Source organism: Styela clava, chromosome 10, assembly GCF_964204865.1.
Source record: "Styela clava chromosome 10, kaStyClav1.hap1.2, whole genome shotgun sequence".
Classification (NCBI taxonomy): domain Eukaryota; kingdom Metazoa; phylum Chordata; class Ascidiacea; order Stolidobranchia; family Styelidae; genus Styela; species Styela clava.
The window spans coordinates 3,159,037-3,184,373 of NC_135259.1; the positions used below are offsets into that span (position 1 = coordinate 3,159,037).

Genomic DNA, 25,337 nt, shown 5'->3' on the forward strand with positions numbered 1-25,337 from the left:
TTTTCCAGGTGATAATCTTCTTTCCGTGACGTCACTTGCGTGACCAGGAAACGGGAAATTTGTTCGAAAAAGACAAGTCAGGAAATTAAATCGATGAATCTTCAAACATGTCACGGGTGGTAAGGTTCCGAAACAATAATATTTACTCTGCGATGTAGGTTCGGAGAACACTAAGCTGCTAGCTTAGATATTCTATGTTATTTACAGTCAGATCTAAAATAGACAAAACCTTTACAAGTATCTCATTGTAATGGGTTGGTATTCCGTTAAAATGTCATGGGGGTATTTGGCAATTGCCCCATCGGGTTCAGAATCCGCAATTCGTTACAACTGTGTATATCAATTTTCTCTGAATTACTTTAGATAAGCAATATCGTCGGTAGGCGCCTAGACAATCATGACTAGTGGTGGCAAAATATAGGTTTTTCTGATATTTTTTACTTATTCAGAATTGATAAATAAACCATATTTTTTTTACACTGGTCACTGATGCCACTGGTCAGGTTTAGTTTGTGAATGTGTTTATTTCCGTAACCGTTTCCAGGCAACTTTTATCCGCCCTAGTAATTCGTGCGAAGACCCTCAACAAATCAAAATTATTGGTTACCTGCGACCAGGAAGCAATAATGTGAATACTATTGTTTAAAATATTTTTTATGCTTGGTGAAATCTTATTTATCAAAAATGGACTGAAATTTGAGATATTGTATGGGATATTGTTCAGGTGCGCGAACTGTCGTGCACGTGCTTTAATGACGGCTTTCGTGCAACATTGTTTTGTTATATGATGAGCTATTGTTGTTAAGATTTTATTACATGGCAATAAGGACACAGTTAAATAAAAGTAAAATATCTTTGTATTTAAGGGTTCATTATATAAGTATATACTACTCGTTTTGGTCATAAATGTTGTTGTTTAAAAGATAATTTATCTAGCGTTCAAGCATGTTCATGAATACCTTTTACTTAGCAGTGCTGGAATGAATAGACTCATTTAAATCATACGTTCCTTTATTTTTTGTTTGAAACTTTATTACCCTCTTCCCGCCGCTCTGACAATATATCGTAAAATGGTAAGAATTTCACAGTTTCTGTTACTAAAATGAGTTTTCAATTGAAATCGTCATGGGGCAAGCTCCATATGCTGCTGTTTTATGAGGTGCCGCTGAAAGTTTGCGATTTTTATACATTTCTCACGATATTTTATTATATCCAACTCTGTAGGGATGTGCCAGATTCACCGGGCGTTAATCCGGCTTAGGTGGAAAGGCGCTGAGCATCGGCGTCTGTCTGGTTCCTGACATGGGGTGCTTCTCTTTTCGACAGAGTTACGCTAATCCTGAAACGCTTATGGATTTTTAATTGCCGAAATCGCGTTACGTGATAGCCCGCTAGGCAGCAAGGCACATAAGCACATATTCTCTTTGTCTGTTTAATATTGAAATAGTCCAACTTGAGTGAAGTAAAACAGTTACCGCAGAATGGCAAAGCCGTGTATTTTAAAACAGGTCGTAAGGTGAGGTCATAGTGTCACGTGTATTTTATTAGAAAATTGTCGTTTTTGTTACGATGTGGAATGAAACAGTCGAAAGCGTATCTAAACAGTGTTTCATTTTTTTTTAAATGCAAAGTTTTTGAAAAAGATTTGAGGCATGAAGTATGCGTTTTGGAGTCGAGAAATTTATTGCTGTTTCGTCAGAGTTCATTTACTACAAAGGATAACCTGTATAGGATTACAACGAGATGTATCGACGCATGATGCTTACAAGATCAGAAATATTACTTGTATCTTTCGGTAATTGAAAATAGTTTTTCTAACCCCCACCGTATTCACGCAGAGTGTAAGTAGATATCTGAAAATGATTGTTAATTCTAACCGCCAAAAAATAAAACATTGTTATTGATTTTTAAAGATATGTTTTGGGGGTGATTTCCAAATCTTGTCATTCTTATCTCAAATTTGGCGCCACAGTTTGTCCCCGACCCCTTGGCCCTTTTTGAGACATAAAAACGGCAAAATGGATTGGAATCTTTGTCGCGTCGTAAAAATCGATTTCAGAATGAGGTAATTTCGGAAGATGGATTGGATCGTTTAACGCAGTGAAAGAATAGAGATATATGAGATAATTTACCATTTTTCAGAATCAGAAATCCGTGAAAATGTAAAGAAAAATAATATCTTTTTCGATTTTACATGGATGATCAGTAAACAAAAGTAGGTTCGAAGAGTCAACTGGTTATGGGTTTGAGGAATATTCTTTAGTTGTGTAGATCGTTTAAGAACGACTGGTGGTTGTGACTTGATGTGAAATTTTTTTAAATAAAAAAGTATTTTCATGATTTCAAACTAAAACTTTTAAACTATTCAAACTACCGTAAATGAAGTTAGTCGCTGTTTTAAAATGGGGGACCGTGCTTTGTCGAACGCTGCCGTACTGCAGTTGGGTTATATTATTTTCTATTTATTTACAAGGTCTACTTTCTATTTTTAATTCAATATTATTTGAATGTTTTGTGTATGGCAGAATTTAAAATGTACATATTAAATTATTCACTGTGTTATGTTGCTATAATTCCTTTACTTTTGTTGATAACTTCTGTCAAATATGGATTTACGACTTCGATATCCTCAAGTGTACACATTCGGGAGGAAAAACCAGAAGGTACGTAGCATATTGGAAATAACAAACGTGAAATATTTGACGACGTCATATTACATTTTTGTGCTTACTACACCTTTTATTTAAAAAAAAGAGTGTACTCCCTGCAATTTCATGATTTTAATTCACAAATTCTTCGATTATCCTATCTGTCCCATAGGCGGAGTTGAAAATGGCAGCCTGATGTTTTATATATTTGAACAAATTATTATAAAAAAAAAGCCTTAAACGCAAGGTGAATTTGCTTTCAATTTATTCCAGGATCGTTTGTCGTTAACGTTGCCGAGTTATTCAAAGCGGACAAATTAAAATTGTCTCGCCGAAAATTTCGTTTCAAAATGCTGAGTGAAAAATTGAAAACTGTGACGTCAGAGGCTCAACATAAACCTACAAGTTGGGTGAAATTAGACTCTGAGACTGGGGTAATGACAACTTCACGTAAATTTGACAGAGATATGGAGTGTACCGGGGCAAATCAATGTGTTGTTCATATTCAGGTATTGTATGGTAAAAAGTAGTTTTGACATATAACAACGTTAAGGGCTGATATTTATGGAATTTCGTTTTTGTGTCATGCATCATTAAAACAGGTATAAATTTCTGCCTGCCCCTTTGCCACTTATTGTCAGAATTACCACGAAAAATAGGATATTTACCGTTTTTGGGGAGGGGGAGGCGGGGTTAGCCATCCAAAATTTACTGTAGTCATAAAAATAAATTATGCAAGGTTTATGCGGAATTTCTTTTCAAACCTACGACTATTGATTGGTAATCCCAACCCATATGCCATTATGTGCAATGCAAATATCGGGCACGCGCTTGCAAGTATGCAAAGCATGTTAATACGCCATTTATTAAATTATTCACTATTTGTGACTGGATTATTTGGAATCAGGGGACGTTCGTATCCTTTTCCGGACTTCAAATGCCAAAAACAGACAAATTATACGCTTTCGTTGTATTTATTATTAAATTGCAAAGTAGACATATGCAAATCAACCTGTCTGGCAATTGGATTGTATGAAGGAAATTTGTTTTGAGTATTATAATCATAAACCTGTTTGCCGTTCGTTCTAATATATTAGTCAGTCTGGGGAGACGAGACGCTGGTATTGATAAAATTTTCGATACTGTGTAAAACTAGCGTTTCCCAGAAAATTTACAATTGCCGTATTTTTTTAATATTAGGTCATCATGCTTCCCCAAACTTCATTCACTTTTCTCGACCTCGATTTGGTCATCGATGACGTCAACGACAACCCACCTACTTTTGATCGTGACGTCATAAACGTAAAAATCAGTGAGAATTGGCAAACCGGAGAAACTTACAACCTTGATGCATTTGAAGCAAAAGACATTGATGCAGGTATGTATGGTCCATCTAAAAACACTTGCGACACTAACTGATGATTTGTTAGTAGCCCAAGCATGAAAAGTCGCAAGACAAAAAGTTTTCGTTGAAACTTTAATTTACATATTTCCATTTGCGTATGTACCGTTAATTATTTTTATTAATTATTTTAGGTATTGCAATTAATAATTCATAGTTAAATTTAATACTCATATTTTATTTTATATTTGTATTTTTTATAGGCAACAATTCGCGGATACATTACGAACTATCTTCGAATGGATATTTCAGTCTTAAACAATCAACGGCGGTCGGAGGACTCCAGCATTTACAACTTGTCTTGAATAATAAATTAGGTAAATTTAATTTGCGTTTGTATCGATAAGACATCCCGCTCATGAATGTATTAAGGCTGTAACGTTGTTGAATCATATTTGACCGAGCATATTCTCTTTTGGTTTGGTATCAAATTTAATTAAATAATGTTTAACGTTGTCAAAATACTCTCCTGTTGGTTTATACGGCCAAGTATGAAAAGTCGATACTCATTATTGTGAAATGGTGGGAAAACGGACATAATATCCCATTTTCATGTATGGGTCATGCTTGTGACAATATACTTCTAATAAAAAATGGCGAAATTCTCACAGCTACATTCATCTTTATTATTTCCCAATATTGAATAAAATTTGAATTTTTATTTGCTTTTCGCAGATCACGAAAAAGATTCTGAAATTAACATGATTCTTTCCGCAATTGACGGAGGTAACCCGGCCATGAGAAGCCAAGTCACTGTGAAAGTTTCAGTTGTTGATGTTAATGACAACTCTCCAAAATTTGACCAAGAGGTTTGTAAATATTATGGTGTTATTATCCGTAATTTGTTGGATTGTTCGAGTAATGTTTTTCTTTTTTTTTATAAGGGATTGTATGCGCTGCTAGTTTCGAATTAGACTTTAGGCTTAAGGATGTTCATATCTGAATATTTTAATATTCAATGTAATAAATTTCAAATGATTACAATTGATCTAAATTGCAGCCAATTTGTATTTCGACTAACTGAATTTTTTAAGAAAATACTCTTTTTTGTATCATTAATAGTGTATTTCGTTCAAACTGGATTATTTTAAACAAACTTATTTTCAACAATCAGTTACCCAAACACATATCATTGTGATTGTTTTTTTCTGACGTGGCCTTCTCAATTTATTATATCTTAGTGAGGCATTACATTAATTGATACGAACGGGTGCTGATGTCATGCTTCTGAACAAAATTTTCCCCATGCTTTTCGGATCACTTGTATTGTTATAACTTGAATAATAATATGACTCCTTTCACTCTGCACATAGGCAACAAGGAGCTACCATTTAAAAAAAAAATACCGGAATTCTCTCGGTTCGTCATTGCGACCCCATTGAATTCAATCTTGGCGAGTATGTGTAATTAAAACCGAGGTACATGATATGCAATGTCAACTTAGCTAAATACAATACTCAATAAACTTTATATGTATTGCTTAATTTTATTAAATTTTGTTACAGGAATACCGAATAACTTTAATAGAAAACTCAGCTCCGGGTATGTTGATTGACACCATTTCTGCTCACGATGCTGACAGCGGTGCTATGGGGACGATTCGTTACCATATTTCCACGAGAAATAACAAACTAGCACGAGAATTGCTTAATATAAATTCAAGAAATGGTGAACTTCGGCTCAAGGAACGTGTAGACCGAGAAAAACACGATAAGTATGTGTTTTCATCTGTATCTAGTAATTATAATTTTGCCAGAAAATTTTGGTTATTGAAAATTTTTACAGCTCAAGATTTTCAAGCATATGATATTTAAATAAAAAGTGATTTGATCATCCATATTCACGGTTACTTTTAATGATCATTTATCACTTATTTCAATATAAAATAATAATAATATGTTCCGATGGCATACGTTTCTTTGTTATAAACATAAAATTCACCAATTTTCTATCATTTCTTCACACAGGATTCGAATTCTTATCGAAGCACGTGATTCAGACATAACCAATCAAAGGATTGGAGAAACTTGGCTTGTTGTTGCAGTTGAAGACGTTAACGATAATTCTCCGATTATCAACACTGTATTCATTTTACATGCTATCGGAGACACAGGTTAGCATTGAAATATATTTCATGAAAAAATACTTTTATATGGAAAATCATACCTTACATGTCATGTTTTTATAGATGAAATAATGATACATTTTGTATAATCTTTACAGTGTATATTTCGGAATCGGAACCGAAAGGGACATACTTACTACGAATATCAGCCACAGACGCAGATTCTGGGGACAACGGCAAAGTAGATTTCACGATGGAGACTAATTCCTTGTGTGGTAAAGCCAAAAGTACGTTAATTTTAACATAAAAATAGTTAACATTTTGTAAATAATCGAGCCTTGACTAAGCGAAATTTTTCAGAAACATTCATTGTTGCACGAGTCAAGTAGACTGTCATCTTAACTTATGACATCATTTTATTATGCATTTTAACATGACATAATCTGATTCGTGTTAAGATTTAAACATCGTGAGAACTTATAATTATTTGCTGAAAATTATTGTTTAGAAAAATATTCCCATCACATAGTTGAAAAAGAAAAAAGATTTTTGGGTCCCATTATTATTTCGATGAAACTTGAAAACTACCTAAAAATGCACATCTCGTGCTTGATTTGATATGGGTATCATACTTATACTCCTAGTATTTCATATCTAAAAAAAAGTTTTGGATTTCATGTATTCGATAAAATTCAAACGAGTTCGTTTCGTTTACGCCATGGGGTGCATTTTAGTCCATTTTTTAAAAACTCTCAAGAATACATAAATCGGCTTAACATAATTTTCTTAGCTCTAGGATTAACTTACGCGCCGGTTTACTTAGCGGAATTGGCGAGGCCGTTGACATTTGTATTTCGAAAACTCGTCAAATAAAAATTGAAACTAATAGCGTTTTTATTATAATATGTCGGAAATAGGGAAAACTATTTTAAAATATCATACTATTCTCCCTAGAGACTGTGACATGCAATCTTGTTTATTTTCTCTGCGGTTTGAACGAATTTAATAAAAAAAATATTTCTCTAATCTCAGATGGTGATTCCCAACAGCCTGCCACTTTCGTACTTTACTCTGACGGCTTAGTGGCAACTTCGCGAGATTTGGACAGGGAGACTTGCCATAACTACATTATAACGATTTCGGCGTGTGATCGTGGGAACCCAGCCAAGTAAGTATTACTAATTTAAAGAACAACTGTGTATGGTTTATCTTCTTGTATTCAAGAATTGTTATATTTATTTTAGGTGTTCAAAAAAAGAAATCAAAGTGGCGGTGTTGGATGAAAACGAGCACGCTCCTAAATTTCGTGCTTCAACTCAAAGAGTGACTGTTTTAGAAGATTCACCTCCTGGAACATTAGTGACCACAGTCAGAGCTTATGATGCTGATTCAGAGGGAGGCGAAGCCGTTTTCGCCAACTCGGTAAACACTTTAATCTTTTTTTTGCTTTTCAAATTCATTAAATGCGGATTGAAATGAAAGTAAAAATATATGAAGTGAATTATCGCTAGCTAGGGAGTTGACAGTAATGTTCTCATTACAGAAAAACGAAATCATGGAATCGAAAAATGGCGTTGTGCAATATTTCATCACCAGCGGCGGCAGAGGACCATTTTCTCTCAACCGAAACACTGGATCTATTCGATTAATCAAATCACTGGACCGTGAAACAAAAAATGAATGGAAGGTAAGACACAGCATAAATTAGTCGCGATTTATCGCGTTGTAATGACATACTTGTTCTTTCATAAAGACTAATTTCCGACTTTGTCATGTAAAAATAAAATAGTCGATAAATATTATCATCACTCTCTTTCAGATAACAGTAACCGCGAGAGATGGGGCTGTTCCTTCATCACTGGAAAGTTCCTGTGTCGTCATAATTACTGTCGGTGATATCAACGATAACGCTCCAAGATTTTTTAATCCGGATAAAAACAATAGCTTGATATATGCAAGCACGGTTGAAAAAAGACCAATTATGAAATTGATGGTAAGTGGTTCTATAGTCTAGTTATAATTTTCAACGAATTAATTGTTTGTCAAGCTGATGATGTGTAAATACGACTTCAAATTTCTGATATTTCCCTCCATATTTCATGATAAAACACAATTTCCATTTTACACCAGGCTAAAGACAGAGACGCAAACAAAAACGGAGAAATTCGATTCAAACTCCTATCGGAAAAGCAAAATAATGTCAATATATCATTTGAAAGCAACAGCAACACCTCTGTCGCAGGGGCTTTTGTTCTAAATCCAACAACCGGTGAACTGAAATTAAACTTTAGTAGGCAAAATGTTACTTCACTTCTTGGAATACATATTTTGAACGTTCAGGTAAGTTGTGAAGAAATCTTATTTCCTAAATCTGATAACAAACGCAAGTCATTAAATTTCATATCTTTATATTTCAGGCATTTGATCTAGGTACACCAAGAAAGTCTTCAAACATTACAATACGTGTCTCAGTAGTAGATACGCCTATTGCGCACTTGAAACCAGGAGACTTGACTGCAGCCGGTCAAGATGACCCAATGTTGCTGGCAGTCTGCATTGGATCTGGGATCGCATTACTCCTTGTACTTATTGCAACGATATGGGCGGTTCGTTGTCACAAAACTAAGAAGGTTTGTATTACACAGCAGTTTTATTTCATATACGGGCCGAAACGACAGTAATTTACGGTGCCAATTCCCACTTGAATAGCCTCGTTTATAGAAGAACTCAACCATTACCCACCACTCACGTTTTACAACACAACAATGCATTGTCAATCTTCTGGTAAAATAAATGTATTTTATCTTTTTTCAAGGAATCAAAATCTTACAGCTTACCTAAAGAAGACGATGAACATAATGACGAAATTCACGACATCATATCTCTAGGTACACATGTTTCCGAACGCGTAGAACTTGCTACAGAAATGGAATGCGGAAACAAAAGGTATACTTTTCGGCATTTTAGGTCATTTTCAATCACCGATTAAAATGAAAGCAAGCGATAGTGTTACTGCAACGTCAACCAATCAAAATGTATAAACATAGCTTCAAGTAGTTTGTGTAATTGATTGAAATTGTAGATTCGATTTCATTGTATATATACGGACTATCACAGAGTGCGTCGCTCTAGTTAAGTAAATTGATATGTACGTTTTATTACATTTATATTATGTTTCAGTCGGATAACCTCAACAACAAAATTGATGGAAGATAGGCCAAGCTCAAGAAGTGAATCTGTTTCCAAATTGCCGCATTCCGACATGGGATACTTGACTGTAACTCGGGTAAGTTAAACCATTCTGATATATACTAAATTGTCATAACGACGCTCATTGGAATATTTTAAATAGCCATACTAAACATGGTTCACTTGTACTGAAAACACTGTCAGTTCATAGTAATTTTTGAAAACGAAATTTTATATTCAATTATAGCCCAGTCTCGATGTCGCATCTCCCTCCCATTCTGATGGCGACAGCGGAAGAGGAGACAGCGAAACAGATGGTACTTGTTATAACAAAATCCAGAAAAAAACGTTCCATATAGATCCGTCGACGTCTTCGACTCCGAATCATCTTTCAAATGAATTGGGTGTTAACTGTACAGAACAGTGTAAGATACTTGGACACAGTGACAGCTGTTGGATGCCACTGATAAGTAAGTAGATTTGGACTGAAGCTTTAAACATTGATTTCATTTTATGTTTACTTCAAAGTGTTTGTTTATAAATGCGGTGTCCTATTCTAAAGAGATTTGCGCAACAGGTTGATTTCAGCTCCGAGTTGTGGCTCCTGGTTAACCACGCCTACATTTTAACATACACACATACATACATACAATTAATTATTTAATTATTCTTTGTCAATAGGAAACTCAAATAGTGGAACCTCATCAAGAGAAGTAAATTCCCATCAAATGGAACATTCACGTCGTTTGGGAAGTATTTCAGAACATTCATCAGCAAGTAACGCTCCGAACTCTCGGAGTCACCATCCGCATCAGTCTTCTCATAATATGCGAGACGGAAGATCTCCCAGTATTGCCAGCAATATTGACGAAATTGAAAGTTTGAAAAGGACTAACATCATTGCAAATCGACGTGCTTGCGGGCCTAGGTCACCTACGCGCATTATGACACCATCTCCTCTCGGATGTCATGCAACGTATTCTCAACCCATTTTGAGTTCAAATCAACAGCAGCTGTCTGCCTCTTGTTTAATGTTACCGCGTTCTAGCGTAGCATTGGACTCAAACTTACTTTTACCGCATAAAAAGTATGTTCCATCCGGTCGAGTAACCAATTTTTCCAATGATCATCCAACTGGAAACTTGCCCATATTTATGCGCCAAGCATCGTCAAGTGCGTCTCAAATGTCTCACTTGCTAACACAACAGAACTATATTCCCCCTCGTTTATCTTCTAGAAGCGAGTTTGCAACAGATAATAGCAGTCGTTATGTTGAAAATCGCAATAGGGGCCGTTATGGAGATAAGGAAACAAGAGAAATTATTCAGAATATAGATCGGTTATTAGTTTAAAGTATTTCTATATAGTTTCATTTTTTACATTTTTACAACAATAAAATACTTCACATTGGAAACTTTTTTTTCATCACTAAGAAGCAAGGTTCTGCAATGCAAGCAAGGTCAGATTACGCGTTATTATGTTATATATTTAGCATGCTCAGCCTAGTTTTTATATCAAAACCAAGTGCCGCGGATTAAGTTGTAGCATTTGCTGTACCGTTAGGATAACCATGTTACACATATTTACAAGTTAAATGTCGAGTGTGTTTGCTTTTGACATGGTTTCGGTATCCCAGACATCACTATCACTTTGCAACATTGATTTACTTTGTACGGAGGAGTAAGTTTGGCCAAAACGATGGACTTTGGCAATAGATCGTTATAAAAAAATCCCTCCAAAACCACACAGTACCAGACCGAACAGTAAAGCAGTATTACCAAACGACCGCATTCGCTCTCTCGCTCTCTTTCTACACGAAATTCGCTATTAGTAACTTCTGAACTTCTTTTATCTGTCCTGTCTTTATTGTATGAATGTTCGAGCAAGGACTTTGTGAATTCAAAGAAGTTCTTAAAAGATGTAAAAATGAGAGAACTATAACAAATCCATGTAAATCTCTAGAAAATACAACTATAGAGGGTTATCATTCTCTGTGATACAACTATCAACTCTTGGTTGAAATCTTAAACACTGCCAAATTTCTACGAGCAACAGAAAAAAAGTGTTCGGGTATTTATTCAATTTGGTAGACAATTATAACCCACACCCAAGTTGAGGGATATTCCAAAATATGATCAAAAGTTTATTAAATGGGGATGTCACCCATAGCAGGTGTGATTACTATTCCTAAGGGTGTGAAATGCTGGATTGTTGTTATTTTTGGTTACAATAAATTTGGATGATACAGCGCTTTTGGTAATTTCATATTAAAATAAATCGAAAAGGAAATAATCGCTAGGCCCTGGCTTAATATGCGACTGAAGCAATGTTTCATGTTCTATCTATCGGTTGGGTGTTATATTTGGCCACAAACTGCTGATCGTAACTTCTTATAAATGAATGAGCAGGCAGGGCAGCAATCAGATACAGATCTTCAGCTTATAGTGTTCTTCGGTGATGTGCTTGCTATCAACCAAATGATCCATGATAGCATAGCAAAAGTGTATATTTTGCGATAAACTTCTGTCCGCAACTTTTTATAAATTGAACTTGCTATTTGAAACAAATGATCCATGATAACATACCGGTAGCAAAGGGTATATTTGGCGACTAACTCCTGTCCTTAACTTTTTGAAAATGGGACTTCTTATTTCAACCGAATGATCCATGTACAGGCGGAACAGGTCAAAGGTTGGTAATGCTGCCGCTGTCATGACTAATGTCATGAGTGACTATATTTCCATAGTTTACTGAATATATATATTTCATAATATAAACAGATGTAAAAGGTTGGCTGCAAACTTGAGTGCAAGGGATACTTAGCGCTGACATACCGTACTTGGGTAGGTGTAAATGTTAGATAGCAGATATTAAACACCGTAATCCCAGCTTGAATATCCAGAACGCGAAGACGGCGTTATTGGACTTTTATCTATTTATTTGCATTTTATTTATTATCATTGGTGCCGACTGCCATCTTACAGGCGATCTTAATTTTTTGGAATAGCGGAATTTATTTTTTATATTAAATGACTTTTCGAGTTCTTCCGGAAAATGACGAGTACCCGACGTTAGATGATAAAACATCATTTGCGATTAATTTAGATCAAATTTTACTTTTCACGACACCCGAATCACGTTACCAAAAATACGAAGTTATAACGCAAAACAATGCGCTTTGTCGCATTTATTTTGCGCTCCCAATAAAATACATATATCTTGGATTCAGAGTCGCTGACTATCGCCCAAGCGCGACACATTAACAAAGTTGCGATGATACCTGGAAATTAAAATTTGGAAACAGGAACGAATTTGTTTCCAGATATTATTTTATGAGTTTTGCTCTCAGAAGCAATCGTTTTCTGTCAAAGGCAAAAGACATTCAAACAATATCATATCAGTCCGATAACCTACATCCTGCTTAGACATCGACTACAGCCAGATAGTCGAGGACTACACGTACCACAATGTCGCGTTGAGAGAATACCATGACGCATCACTCAAGCGTAACGAGGGAACTGTGTAACATAAATAAACAAAGAAGAAAAAAGCGTGAGCGAACTATATTAAGTTAACCATGGTTCTACAGGTAGGGTATAGGGCAGCGGTTCCCAAACTTTGGGTCGCGACCCACTGGTGGGTCGCAAAAGGAATCTTAGCGGGTCGGGAAAAGATGTAGAAAGCTTTGATTAATTATACTGGTTATTACGATCTGTGGCGACTCGAATACGTAAATCTTAAAAAAAAATTATTTTAAATTCTAATCTGTCAAAATTTCCTTTTTACGATCTTCTCAAAGGAACAAAAATTTGCTACACAAAGAATGACCATGTGACTTTTTTACGCATAGCAGTTTTGTACACTGCTCAGCACATCCAACGTCTAACATACCACATCTTACCGTGTTTCCCCGAAGTTTAGACAGGACATTTATTTTCTTTTGAAGAATAAAACTATCGTTTTTTTGGAAGAGGTCTTTTGAGTTCATTTATCAAAAATAAAATTACATTGTAGAAAACCACGAATTTTTTGAATAACCGACATCCATTGTTTTTATTTGTATTTCCGGTATGTTAGTCGTTGGTATTTCCTATACAAATATCAAGAGCCAAATAGTATAAGTGTGATTGTGACATCACACAATCTTAAATAATGGTGTGATCTCAACCTTATCTCAGGTCATTGAAACTGTCCTCTCCCAACGGCCGGCAACCAACTTGCCTAAGTTGAACAAGTTCATGGACGCCATCTTGTGCCATATTTGGGAAACGCGAAACAATGGAGTCTTATGGGAAATTTTCGTCGTGTTGTTGTACCGAATCGAATAAGTCCGCTGTTATAAGGGCTAGAATGAAACTGAAGGGTGGATTTTAAACTTTAAGATATATGCTATCTAAATATATAACGCAATTAAGAATAAAAAACTATCTAATGCGTTAAATTTGACAACAAACACAGCGTAGAACCATTTTTGGTCATTTTTTTCAAAGATTTTATAGTGATACGGTAATTTGAGGCAATAAAATGTCTCCGCAACAATCCTACAATGTCATTTGTTCTTCTAGCGCAGCTTGGAGCCGAGCAGTAAGGCATTATGGAGCTTGACAGACGAAAAATGTTAACCAGAAAATAGAAACGGCCATTGAAGCAAAGTTGAATCGGCCGGTAATTTCGACGAATAAATACAACTTTTCATCTGTGACGTCATAAGGAGCTCCATTGTCAATGGTTAATTATGACGATTAGAATGGCCAATTTACTTCGGGAGCAACTCGGAACCGGTATACTTGTCTTCAAAGACAATTTAATGTACTATAAATGTAATTTGGCCAACATAAAAGGATATAAGCATGTTCAGCTAAGATTCTACTTCAAAACGCGACCTTCAAAATTTTCTACCTAAAATATTGGTGAAAATAATAAATATGTTTCAATAATTGTGTTGGAACTTCTCATAAGGCGCCGTGTTAAATTGCCGAGAACAATAGGCACAAGATGGCGTCCATTGTCGGAGCGTTGCCTCGCTTATATTATATATACGCTTTGTCCTCTCCCACACATTTTAAATATATTTTAAGAGTAGGGTTTAATTAAAATCATTTTTAAAATTCAAATCAGGTCTTATTTTCGAGGAAACACAGTAGTTTTACGATGATTAGCCATTGCTGTATGCTGTGTTATGTCATAAAAAGTTATATGGGTCGCCATAAGCTATGGTAATAAATAGCCTAGTGGGTCGCAACTCTAAAAAGTTTGGGAACCACTGGTATAGGGCATAGGCTAAAGTGCAAGGGGTATTTGGCATTGACTTACTCAGTACCGAAGTGACTATAAACCTTATAGTCACTTTGCTCAGTACTTTCATATGTTGATAGGCTATGTTATAAATTACGGTACCGAACTCACAGACACACGTGATAGTGCTCTTGCCTCTTGGTTATGCAACTCTTGAGTCTGCGTTTTGCAAAGCAATGTCTTCTCCTCGAGCATCGATATCGCAGAGCAATTGCTCGACTGGTGAGTTGTCTGCCTCTCGTTGCTCGGTAGTCGAGTTGTCTTCACCTCGAGCATCGATGACGTCACGTCGCAGAGCGTTTGCTCGACTGGTGAGTTGACGGCCTGTCGGGCGACTGCCGTAGGCGAGTTTAGACTATTGCAACCATAGACTACTAGTACTGAGCTTACATTCATAAATATTTAAGTGTTACTGTGAAGTATAAAGATTTTAATATATTTTAAAGGTTCTCATTCAAAACATTTAATACTAATAAAGTTCAAAAAATTAAACGAACACAGTCCTATAAGTCAACAGTCTAACTTCGCTAACGTTACTCCAATTTCGTCTGTAGACTGTATTTGTATTCATACAACATGATTAAAATAAGCCACTTATACAAATAAAAATGGTTTCTAGAGAATATTTATGTATTTTTCTCAACATTTGAGCACTAAAAATATCAAAAACGCATTTCTAAAGACCTAAAACACCATCGTAGAAAATGCGAAAAGACGGACAACTCACCAGGTCTCCACGTAGTCGAGTTGTCTCTGGTGAGTTGTCCGTGTAGTCGAGTTGTCCGCCTCCCCTTGGTAGAACCTGTACCGGTATGTCACTACTGCACTATGTATACAAGCAAAAATGTGAATCGTATAAATTTTGGGTCTCCATGCACTGAAGAATAGTCTTAGAGAAAATGAAGCCAAGGCTGTTGATGATTAAATGAGCATAAATACTAAAATGACTGCATACCGTACTGATTGTCATATCAGGTATTCCAGTATTTTATGTATTTATTGTGTTATTTTTGTTTTTGCTTATGTCTATTTGTTACCGGTATGTTGTTTTTATATGGACCACAGCGGTCTCCGGTCTGGAGTAATAAACGAATTGAATTGAATAACACAACTAAGTTCAGAAGTTACGGTACATGAAAATGATTCAAGATAGACTACATCGAGAGGCCGTGGTTCGCCATATGGATAAGCCGTCTTATCGGCTTTCCTCTCCCCTGGGATAAATATGTAAATCCTATCCTACATGAGTTATATGTTAAATTTTTCACACCCACCCCAGTTGTGTAACCGCCTTTTCGTTGTGTCCTGCTCGATAATCAGGTTTATTTATTAATTCAGATTATTCAACAGCTGATATTCTCTCTAAAATATACTGGTTCAGGTTGGAATATTCAATTCATTCCTTTTTTCATAGATCCGTAGATAGAGTGCTTATGCTATTGATTAGAAACAAATAGTACCGGTACCGGTATGAAATTATGTCTATTTTACTATATCCTGATGGAAGTTTTCACAGCTAAATGACTGCTAATTACATTACTTCATTTCACATGAAATGCACATTATGTATTTATGTAGTAAAAATTTATTTCGGGCCAGTCACGCTTAAATTTCATACTAAGATATGGTTTAGTATTCTGAAATATCTTTCATTTCATAAAGAATAAATTAAATTTTTTAAAACTTGGTTTTTATTATATCGAACTCTACTTCAAATATGTTTTTTGTTTAAATTCATTTTTTTAAATATGATTTTATAATTTTTGTCGTTGGTATTTGCAGATATATGTGGTTACATGTGTTTGGGTATAGAAATGATCCAGTTCTATGAATTTACAATGCATAAGTTGAAGGTTTTATTATAATACTGTCTAATGTCACTGGCACAATTTTGCTTACCTGTGACCCTGATGACATTGACATGACAAGTATAGTAAATGATGGAAAATCGACAACGAAAATGTTTGGTGACAAATTTGAAAAGTCTTGAGTCGCCTCTTTTGCTACAGCACCCGAAAACAAATAACGATGAAAAAACACAGGCTTGCAAAATCTGTGGTATCTCATTTGCAAGAGTGATTGATTTGGAACTACATTCAAATATCCATCTCGTTGAAAGAAATTTCTTTGGAGAGTTTGTACAGAGTGTTTCTTCAAAATATTTATCAGAAGAATGCTCTCGTCCTAATGATGAGATGCAGACATCTACTGTCTTCAGTGACCCGACGAGCCACACAGCAGATCAACATTGTTGTGATATATGCCATCGATCTTTTTCTGATTTTTCAAGTTTAAAATCCCATAAAAGAAACCATGCAAGTGACAAGTTGTTTTCATGCCAAATATGTCATAATAGCTTCAATTTACCTGCAGATTTAAAATTCCACATGACAGAGAATCGGCCACAAAACTCGTATGTTTGTGGGACATGTGGCCAAGTTTTTAGTAAATCTGCATATTTGAGAATGCATACAAAAACTCACATTCATTCCAAGGTGCACATATGTAGTATTTGCGGTAAACATTTCTCCAGGGGTTATCATTTGAAAAGACATCTTGATACCCACACTGGTGAAAAACCGTATTCCTGTGAATTATGCGGCAAAACTTTCACCCAAGAGTCAGGATTAAAGATGCATGGCAGTATCCACTCTGGTGAAAGACCGTTTGTATGTAAAACTTGTGGAAAGGCATTTTATCGTGCATGGCACTTAAAAAGACATCTTGACACACATATGAAGGTGAATGTGTCAAATAGAATTCAACCTCCCTCTCCTAAGAGTGTATCGTACTTTGAAAGTATGGATGAAGATTTAAAACCTAATTTTTTGACTTATGTGTCAGGAAATCATCAAACTATGAAAGAAATGGCATTAGAACAAGAGCCAAGTATAGAAAAGGATGTTTCTGATGTCTCTTCTTCACAACTGGATAAGGAGAATCTATCATCACAAAGTATTTTCAAGTCTCCTTTTCCTCATGAAACTTGTAAACTACATGAAAATAATTTAGAATTAGAATTGCAATCTTTAATGAAAGAAAATGTTGAAGTTTTCAAGCGAGATGATAATAACAATGACAGACCATTAGATCTTTCTCGTGGTTCACAATTTGCACTCGATTCCATTTGAATTCTGAAATGTTCTTATTCCGTTGAAACTTTTTATCTGAAGTTTGCTCGGCGGTGTGGCGCATCGTGCTAAGCGTTAGGAATATGCTCGCCACCGCATCTCTGATTACCCTTCGTGGGTTCGCAGGTTCGAATCCCATGCGGGGATGATCATGTGCGAGACGTAGGGTGGTTCACGTAACCGCTGGTCGATGCCATCAAGTCCATGCTTCCGAAAACAAATAACTGGTTAACTAATCCCATACCCGACCTGGACTGGTAACCAGACGAGAGGCTGTGGTTCGCTATATGCTTAAGCCGTCTTATCGGCTCTTCTCTCCCCCGGGATAAATATGTAAATCCTATCCTAAAAGAAGTTGACTGATCTAGAAAAATAAAGCAATTGAATATGTAATTCTTTCTTTGACTGGAAGATTACTCGGAATTATATATTCAGGGTAGTTCAAATTACAGCTGTTTGCTTATCACTTTCTTCGGTACTCCCCAAAGCATGTGAACCAAGATGGCGGACACCAGAATGTAGTATGTGTACCAGGTTGGATTAGGCCATAATTCCAGGTACAAATACTACAGGAGTCACTTGGTTAGTCCCCGAACTCGTAATAGAAGTACAATATGGAAAATTGTAATAAAATTATCACCTAACCTGGTACTAACACATACTACGTTCTGGTGTCCGCCATCTTGGTTCACATACTTTGGGAGTACCCTTCCTTCACCCTCCAAGATGTTGCATCTGGAGGATAAACTTGCTATGTATACTGACTGACCTGTACTAACTTATTCTTATTACCTATTTTATTTCACTTGTATACTCATTTAGAATACCATTTCCAACTATGAACTTCATATAATAAATGATTTATGCTTGCTTGATGCTTCTTCTCTTTATCAATATTGCTCAACTGAGGTAGGATAAATTATTTGCTGTCATAGACAGAACATGTTTAATTTGATGAACTAGTGTTAAAAAATGTTTTCCACATTTGACTAACTGGGGCAAATATTTTGTAGGAGATATTGGTGCTAGCAACTCAAATATCTGGTATAATATTTGTTGTGTGGTTATGTATATACCATGTTTATATGTTACAATATTTGGGTTTATTCTCAATGTGGATCTTTTTGTTATGTTGTATCTTGTTTTGTACCTCGCATACTAATACTTTGCTACCACTAGTATTTTACATATCTATACCTCGCTTTCACTACTATTTATTCATAACAATTTTCTTTATTAACTAAATTTTGATTTATATTACTTAACACATATGCTTCAGTCCTTTTCGTTATATGTTTCTATGATGTTTCCTTTCTGCAAATATCTGCCTATGTCTGCCGTCTATTGGTATGATAAATTTCTTATTGAGAAATACGATAGTTGTGGGGATTAGGGATCGATTCATCTTCCTTCATCACATTTGTAGTTTAGTTTGGTATCTGCGACAAATGCATAAATAAAAGTAAAAGAGTTAAATATACCTGGGAATCGGACAATACAGCTTACCCGAGCGCAATCGTCACTTTTTGGCGCATTTCTGAAATAGGATATGATTTACATGTCTTCTCGCACATAACTATCTCCGCATGGAATTAGAACTCACGCAGGGTAATGAGAGGTGCGGTGGCGAGTGTATTCCTAACGCTTAGCATGATACGCCACACCGCCGAGGAAGTTGAAATCCGGCTTATTCGAAAGGAGGATAACGGCGTCTCTAGGTTAAACAATAGTTAACCAGTTATTTGTTTCAATTGCTTGCACAAGCGTGTACCGCGATGCTCGGTCTTTACCAACCATTTGAGAAGTTTTCAAATTTGTTAATCTAGCAGTGTTTTGTTTTCTCATCTATAACATTTGCATATTTTATCACGGGAATAATACAATTGTATTTCAATATTCCGTTTATAACACGAACACAAAAAAAATAAAGGACGACGGGAAAATAGGAAAGACTTAGAGAAAGGTTTATGACAAGTGCTGTCACCACCGCTTGTGCGCATTCATTCGCGCAAGTGGAAATACACATCACGACGATTTTACTGTGGATAATAGAATCCCAAACAGCATACATGAACACGAAAAAATATAATTTACGGCGAAGATTACTTAAAAATAACTTCGGTGAGCGCAAGTGGTGGGACGTACAAAAGTTATTAAAGCGAGAATTATGTTCCCGTGCCAAAATGCAAATCACGACAATATCAACTAAATGATTGGATGATGTCTTACTTAGTAAATAAGCAACTGAAAAGAGAACAACATTCGGACGTTGTTTCTTTTGTAACAAATCATTGCATTCTTCACCATTTTTTTATAACATGTCATTCCACTGCTTGTCTCGTAAAAGGCGTGGCCAGCCAAAAATTCTAGGGAAAAGGGGCACTTTTTTTATTGACTTCGTAAAATAAAATCCAACACAAGCCTATCATATTACAAATGTATAAGTAATATAATCACATATATATATTATTCCACTTTTTATTATGTATAGCTAATTTGCCCCAGTTATTGCATCCTTTTTCTCGTTTTCTTTCACACTTTGGATAAAGTTAACAAAAAGGTCAAATTTTCGAAGAATATGCTATAATTTCTTTTTTCTTTTCTTCAATATGAGGGTTATTATTCCATCGCTTTGAATTTGACTCAATTGACCAGTGATCAACGCCTGGTTGTAACATCTAAGCAGAGAGTCTTTTAAATCTTTCCAAAAGACCTTATAAAATTCGCAAGGTAATCCATCTAAACCCGGGCTTTTGCCGTCTGTCATTTTAAAAAGTGCGTTTTTACATTGCTGTTCTGTAATTTGTCCCGAACACATAAGAGAATTATCGTTTTCCATAGCGGATATATTCAAAGTCTCAATAATATTTTGGGCATATATATGACCAGAAGAAGACCAGAACTGTATATATATTGTTTCGTAAAATCTTTGTGTTTCTTTCATTATATCTTCTTGATTGGTTGAGATACCATGTTCTGTTTTTGAGGTCGATATTGTGGAATTTAGCTTTTTTCGTTTTGAGTTTTTTTCTCCATCTTCAGCCCATTTTGCTTTACTGCGTATGTGTCCCTGTCCTGTGTTGTACTTTGATATAATAAATTTAGTTTTTCCTGTTCCTTTATAAGATTTTGATAGGCGTCTGTCGAATTATTTGAGTGCATTTCATTTCTTAGTTGATTGATTTTAAGACTCCAATTCCATCCTTTGTTTTTGCTTTGAGTAGTTCTGTTTACTTGCATGAGCTATGCTTTCCCCTCTTATCAAACATTTAAGAACATTCCAGAACAACAGGGGATCAACCGGTTCGTGAGAATGATCAATTATTGCATTCGTTATTGTCCTTTTTATTGGATTTATGTAATTTTCGTCTTTCGTCGAACAATTGAATTTCCAGTATCCTTTGCTTTTTTTGACTGGAAATATGTTCAAGTCTAAAGTACACAGGGCGTGGTCTGAGTTGATCGCAGGAGTAATCGCACATTCCTTCGTTTGCGTAATGAGATGATAGGAAACAAGAGAGCTATGCTCAAATATATGGACACGTAGCGCCACCCAATGGCAATAATTTTGATGACGTCATAGCGAGAGAAAAAAAGGAATAGCCTTCTGGAGAAGAATTTTATCTTCAACCACTGAAAATTTCAAAGCAATTGGTCCAGTATTCGAAGAGAAAAGCGACTTTTTGAAAACGTGTCAAAGAACAAGAACAACAACAAGTAGAACATAATATTGAAACGATCGTTATGTCCACTTCGTGTCCAACAAGAAAAAATTGATAGTGTCATGGTATTGGTTGGTTTTTGAATTGAGGAAAACACTGCTTTGTAGGATATTTCAATCGGAAGAGTATATAACTATACTCCTCCATTATATTGAGAAGAGTGTTTCTAGTCCGTTGATTCGCATGATATGGTCGATCTTCTCTTTTATCCAGATCATCATTTAAAATTAAATTAAAGTCACTAGCTAGTATTACGTGGTCGGTTTCTATTGTTTCTAGCACTTTTTTAATACTACTCGAACCGAGTACAAGCAGGCACTGACATCTAACGATGTGAGAGAATCTGTATATATGTATTTGGGAAGGGCTGGAATCTTCTGGTTCGGCATTATCTACCAGAATTATTAAACCCCGTGATAAGATGGGGGCATGAAATTTAAACCCCGAGGTGTGTAATCTTCGATGCCAACACAGTTAATTATATATAACGCTGTGCAGGCGATAGGCAATCGGTGTCAGCCATTTTTCGATGTTTGTATTGGTATTGGTAAAAAACAGACCGATATATTCGACTATGTGATCTTACTTAGAATGTTTCAAGAGATATGTTAGCATACGGATGGTAAATTATTCTTTCCCAGAAGATATCTTGTTCACGATATATACAGCCTTGTTAACTTTGAGCCATAGCTCAAATATATATAGCTCAAAGTTAACGGAATAACAAGATCCAAAAAAAGCAAAAGGAGGAATTTAACGAAAAAAGTTTGGAGCAACTGGCTTAAATGATGGCCTTGAGATTTTCCTATCTGGTGGCACTATAGCAAGTACTAAGAATTGCAAAACAACTTTGGCCAATGCACAATTGCAAGAGTAGCTCTCATATATCAGAACTGAAGAAATAGCCTATTTATGGTAAAAGTTTTGAGCCAATTGTAGAAACAACAGTACTGAAAAATTGTCTGTCGATTGGATCTTATTTCTCTACGTGGCGACTGTTGCAGCTGGAGGCATTGTTGGATATGCTGAAGCAGATAAGCCAAGGTATTTACAGATTTAGCTTAGTTGTATTTCGAATTTCACCTTGGTACAAACAATACAAGATAAGCAAGACATATTCTCAAAAACCTGGCTCTACGTTCGATCCAAACAGTTATTGTTAATAAAATCTCGGGATTTCAACTAGGCAATTTTTGCTTTTACGGAATATTTCCCTTAGTGTTCAAATGAATCATTTTTAATTTGAAATATTTTTTCATCTGATTTTTTTTTTCATTTACTACATAGCATCTCAGAGTCAACCTCCGATGTACGTTTGTCTCCAGAACTTAGATCATGGCCGATTGTACTCCGATACTTATCTCGCATATTTTTGAAATTAAAACCGTAAAAAGTCAAAAAAAATTTAACTTTATACTGTTAAACAAAAAAGATAATAACCAAACGAACATAGATCCACTCCGTGTCCAGCAAGAAAATGAATAATAAGAATACTCTTATAGCGACACCTAGGCCGTCGGCCGTTAATTAGTCATATGACGCGCTGGCCACGTTCTGATATTTGGGTTTCGAAATTGTGGCACTCTACTGTTACTCTGGGATCGCACGAACCTCAACCGCAAAAACCAGGTTCTCTCTAACTTGAAGTTAAGTCCTTCATTGTTTCATGGCATCTTTATATTGACTTTAAATACTGTATTACATAACCAAGCAATCAACTCGTTATTGTTAGAGACTTCTAAGCGAAAGTTAAAAGAAAGTCATTGGCTGCGCGCAAGGAGTGAATGAGGAAATAACTACGTGCCCTAAAGAAAGTTGGTAACCCTGATGTGATCAGCATGCCCTTTAAGGTTACCTCCAAGCCTCAAGTCCAAGAATCGAAGAAACCGGAAATCAAGGTTTTTAAAGATTTTATTCCCGAAACTGACCGATTTGAGTGGTTTTAGACTTTCGTGATAAATTTTGAAGAACCGTATTATCAACCATTTTATTGCGTGCATTTTCGTCATTTGTTTTTATTTATCTTTTATGATTAGATGCAACGTAACTCGGGTCGTCGAGAGTCTGATTCAGTACTAATTGATAATAATAGCGACGACCAATCGCCGGACTTGAGACATACAATGAATGAGCCACTAGTAAACACAGTCACACCAATTGCCGGCTCTCCCAATAATGATAATAGCCAGGTTCGATCGCAATCTGAATTTATTTGGCTACCAGTGCCTACCACATTCATCACTCCAAATTTATGATTTCTTGTCTCATTCCTCGTAGGCTTGGTTTACATCAAGCGTGGCATGCTTCCGTATGGTGGGAATAGATAATGTTGTCGATAAATACCACTACGTGGTTCGCCTAAACGACCGCCAATTAAACGCTGACTGCGGTAGTGACAGCAAGAAAAATGTTAGCTGATGATATTCGAAAGGAACTTGACGGTATAAAACATAACTCGACACATCGGACTTTGGAAAATGCACTCCCTACTCATATTGGCTCCAATGCGTTGACTCAACATCCTGTGCGTGTCAGAAAGTGCATGGATTTTATGAATTTATCGGGCTCCCAAGGTATGTAAATTTGCAAATAATAGGTAGGCTATAAGTTCATTTCGAACTCGTAATCAGCATTAAATACGATAACATGCTTGATAAAAACGAAAAAAATAAAAAGATTACAGCAATGTTTTACAATAATCTTTCTTTTTCAGTCACCAACGCTCACCGTGCCAGTCGCCAACTTCCTCCACTGAAGATTGCGCCAACGACGTTCAAAGAGATGAAGGCATTTTTAGGTCTTGTGATCGCAAAGGGCATTGTGAGGATGTCGGTCGTTGCCATGGATTGTCGAAAAAAGCACTCTATTTTTATTGACTCATCGTTCGGCAAGATTATGCCTAGGGATATATTTCATTCGATGTCGAAATTTTTGCATTTCTGCAATGAAGCGGATGCCCCATCACCGCGACGACCCTGCAACAGATGAACCGAAAATGGGATCCCTTCTGAACTTACTCAAAACGAGGCTGCTATCCGTTTATAGGCCTGACCGTAGAATATGTATTGACGAGTCACTGATCTCGTTCAAAGGCAGAATCGGATTCCGCCAATTTATTAAATCAAAAGTGCTCGTTTTGCGATGAAAGTTCGGGTCATGACGGAATCCATAAACGGGTTATGTTTCCCGTATACAATTGTGTTTCTACGGGGGTGGGCCAGGTTACTAAGTGATGGACGGCCTGATAACCAGAATTAACCAACATCCCTACGTGAATAGTTTTCATTCAAGTCTCAACCTGTTCTCTTCCTTATTAGAGCGAGATGTATACGCTTGTGGAACACTTTTAGACCTAATTGGAAAGGTTCCGAGAACATAATCATGAATTTTATAATATATATATATATATCTAAAATTCGAAGCGGGGTTTTGCGACTGGAGAGTGTCCGGACAACTACCTTCGCAGACATGGGTTGACAATAAAAGCGTTTTATTTTCTGTTCACAATTCATGCCCCTAAATATTCCGCAATATACGAAAGCCCAAAATCCGAAAAGAATCATTTACCCAAGTTTGCTGGTCTACCTCTGATCTGTGTTTGCAGTCAGCGGAACTAAATTGCTTCAATCAAACATAAAGTGAAAAGAGTTTCGCGAACAACAATAATGTGGCTAACTGCAAAACTTGTCGAGGACTACCATGGTAGGGTCAGTGGCGTAGCATCCACCACCGCAACCCCCGCGGTCGCGGGGGGGCACAGCGAAAAGGGGCCCCAAGCGATTGAAATTTAGAAATTTAAGCCGCAAAACCAAAATTAAAGTAACCGAGATGAACGAAATATTTAAACCAAAATTGAAACAATTAGACTTGGGAATACCGAACGTA

General features: G+C 36.1%; 3 protein-coding genes across 4 annotated transcripts; all 3 read left to right on the forward strand.

Moving 5' to 3' along the window:
• Nucleotides 1-2,504: 2,504 nt before the first annotated feature.
• Nucleotides 2,505-10,718, forward strand: LOC144428292 (protocadherin beta-11-like). Of its 2 annotated transcripts, none has more exons than XM_078117321.1 (18): nt 2,505-2,663; nt 2,922-3,157; nt 3,849-4,026; nt 4,254-4,367; nt 4,726-4,859; nt 5,556-5,764; nt 6,018-6,163; nt 6,274-6,402; nt 7,148-7,283; nt 7,360-7,537; nt 7,659-7,802; nt 7,935-8,108; nt 8,246-8,455; nt 8,533-8,745; nt 8,931-9,061; nt 9,296-9,401; nt 9,552-9,774; nt 9,986-10,718. In XM_078117321.1, exons 1-18 carry the CDS (start codon nt 2,519-2,521, stop codon nt 10,654-10,656), a joined length of 3,477 nt encoding a protein of 1,158 aa, XP_077973447.1. In that variant the 5' UTR covers nt 2,505-2,518; the 3' UTR covers nt 10,657-10,718. The 2 variants fall into 2 exon arrangements, with proteins under 2 accessions (XP_077973447.1, XP_077973448.1); XM_078117322.1 differs by having other exon boundaries at nt 6,274-6,390.
• Nucleotides 10,719-16,337: 5,619 nt separating this feature from the next.
• Nucleotides 16,338-18,827, forward strand: LOC144428263 (uncharacterized). Its single transcript, XM_078117241.1, has one exon. It carries the CDS (start codon nt 16,537-16,539, stop codon nt 17,728-17,730), a length of 1,194 nt encoding a protein of 397 aa, XP_077973367.1. The 5' UTR covers nt 16,338-16,536; the 3' UTR covers nt 17,731-18,827.
• Nucleotides 18,828-22,974: 4,147 nt separating this feature from the next.
• On the forward strand, nt 22,975-25,002 carry LOC144428267 (uncharacterized). Its single transcript, XM_078117243.1, has 2 exons — nt 22,975-24,025; nt 24,166-25,002. The coding sequence occupies exons 1-2, from the start codon at nt 23,860-23,862 to the stop codon at nt 24,438-24,440; spliced, it is 441 nt and encodes a 146-aa protein (XP_077973369.1). The 5' UTR covers nt 22,975-23,859; the 3' UTR covers nt 24,441-25,002.
• Nucleotides 25,003-25,337: the final 335 nt, after the last annotated feature.

Excerpts from the sequence above, each read along its gene's own strand:
- LOC144428292 (XM_078117321.1), top strand. The coding sequence starts at position 2,519 with ATGGCAGAATTTAAAATGTACATATTAAATTATTCACTGTGTTATGTT. Across the intron at positions 2,664-2,921 it reads TCGGGAGGAAAAACCAGAAG|GATCGTTTGTCGTTAACGTT; the intron begins GTACGTAGCATA and ends AATTTATTCCAG. Across the intron at positions 4,027-4,253 it reads AGCAAAAGACATTGATGCAG|GCAACAATTCGCGGATACAT; the intron begins GTATGTATGGTC and ends TATTTTTTATAG.
- LOC144428263 (XM_078117241.1), top strand. The coding sequence starts at position 16,537 with ATGATGGAAAATCGACAACGAAAATGTTTGGTGACAAATTTGAAAAGT.
- LOC144428267 (XM_078117243.1), top strand. The coding sequence starts at position 23,860 with ATGTTAGCTGATGATATTCGAAAGGAACTTGACGGTATAAAACATAAC. Across the intron at positions 24,026-24,165 it reads GAATTTATCGGGCTCCCAAG|TCACCAACGCTCACCGTGCC; the intron begins GTATGTAAATTT and ends TTTCTTTTTCAG.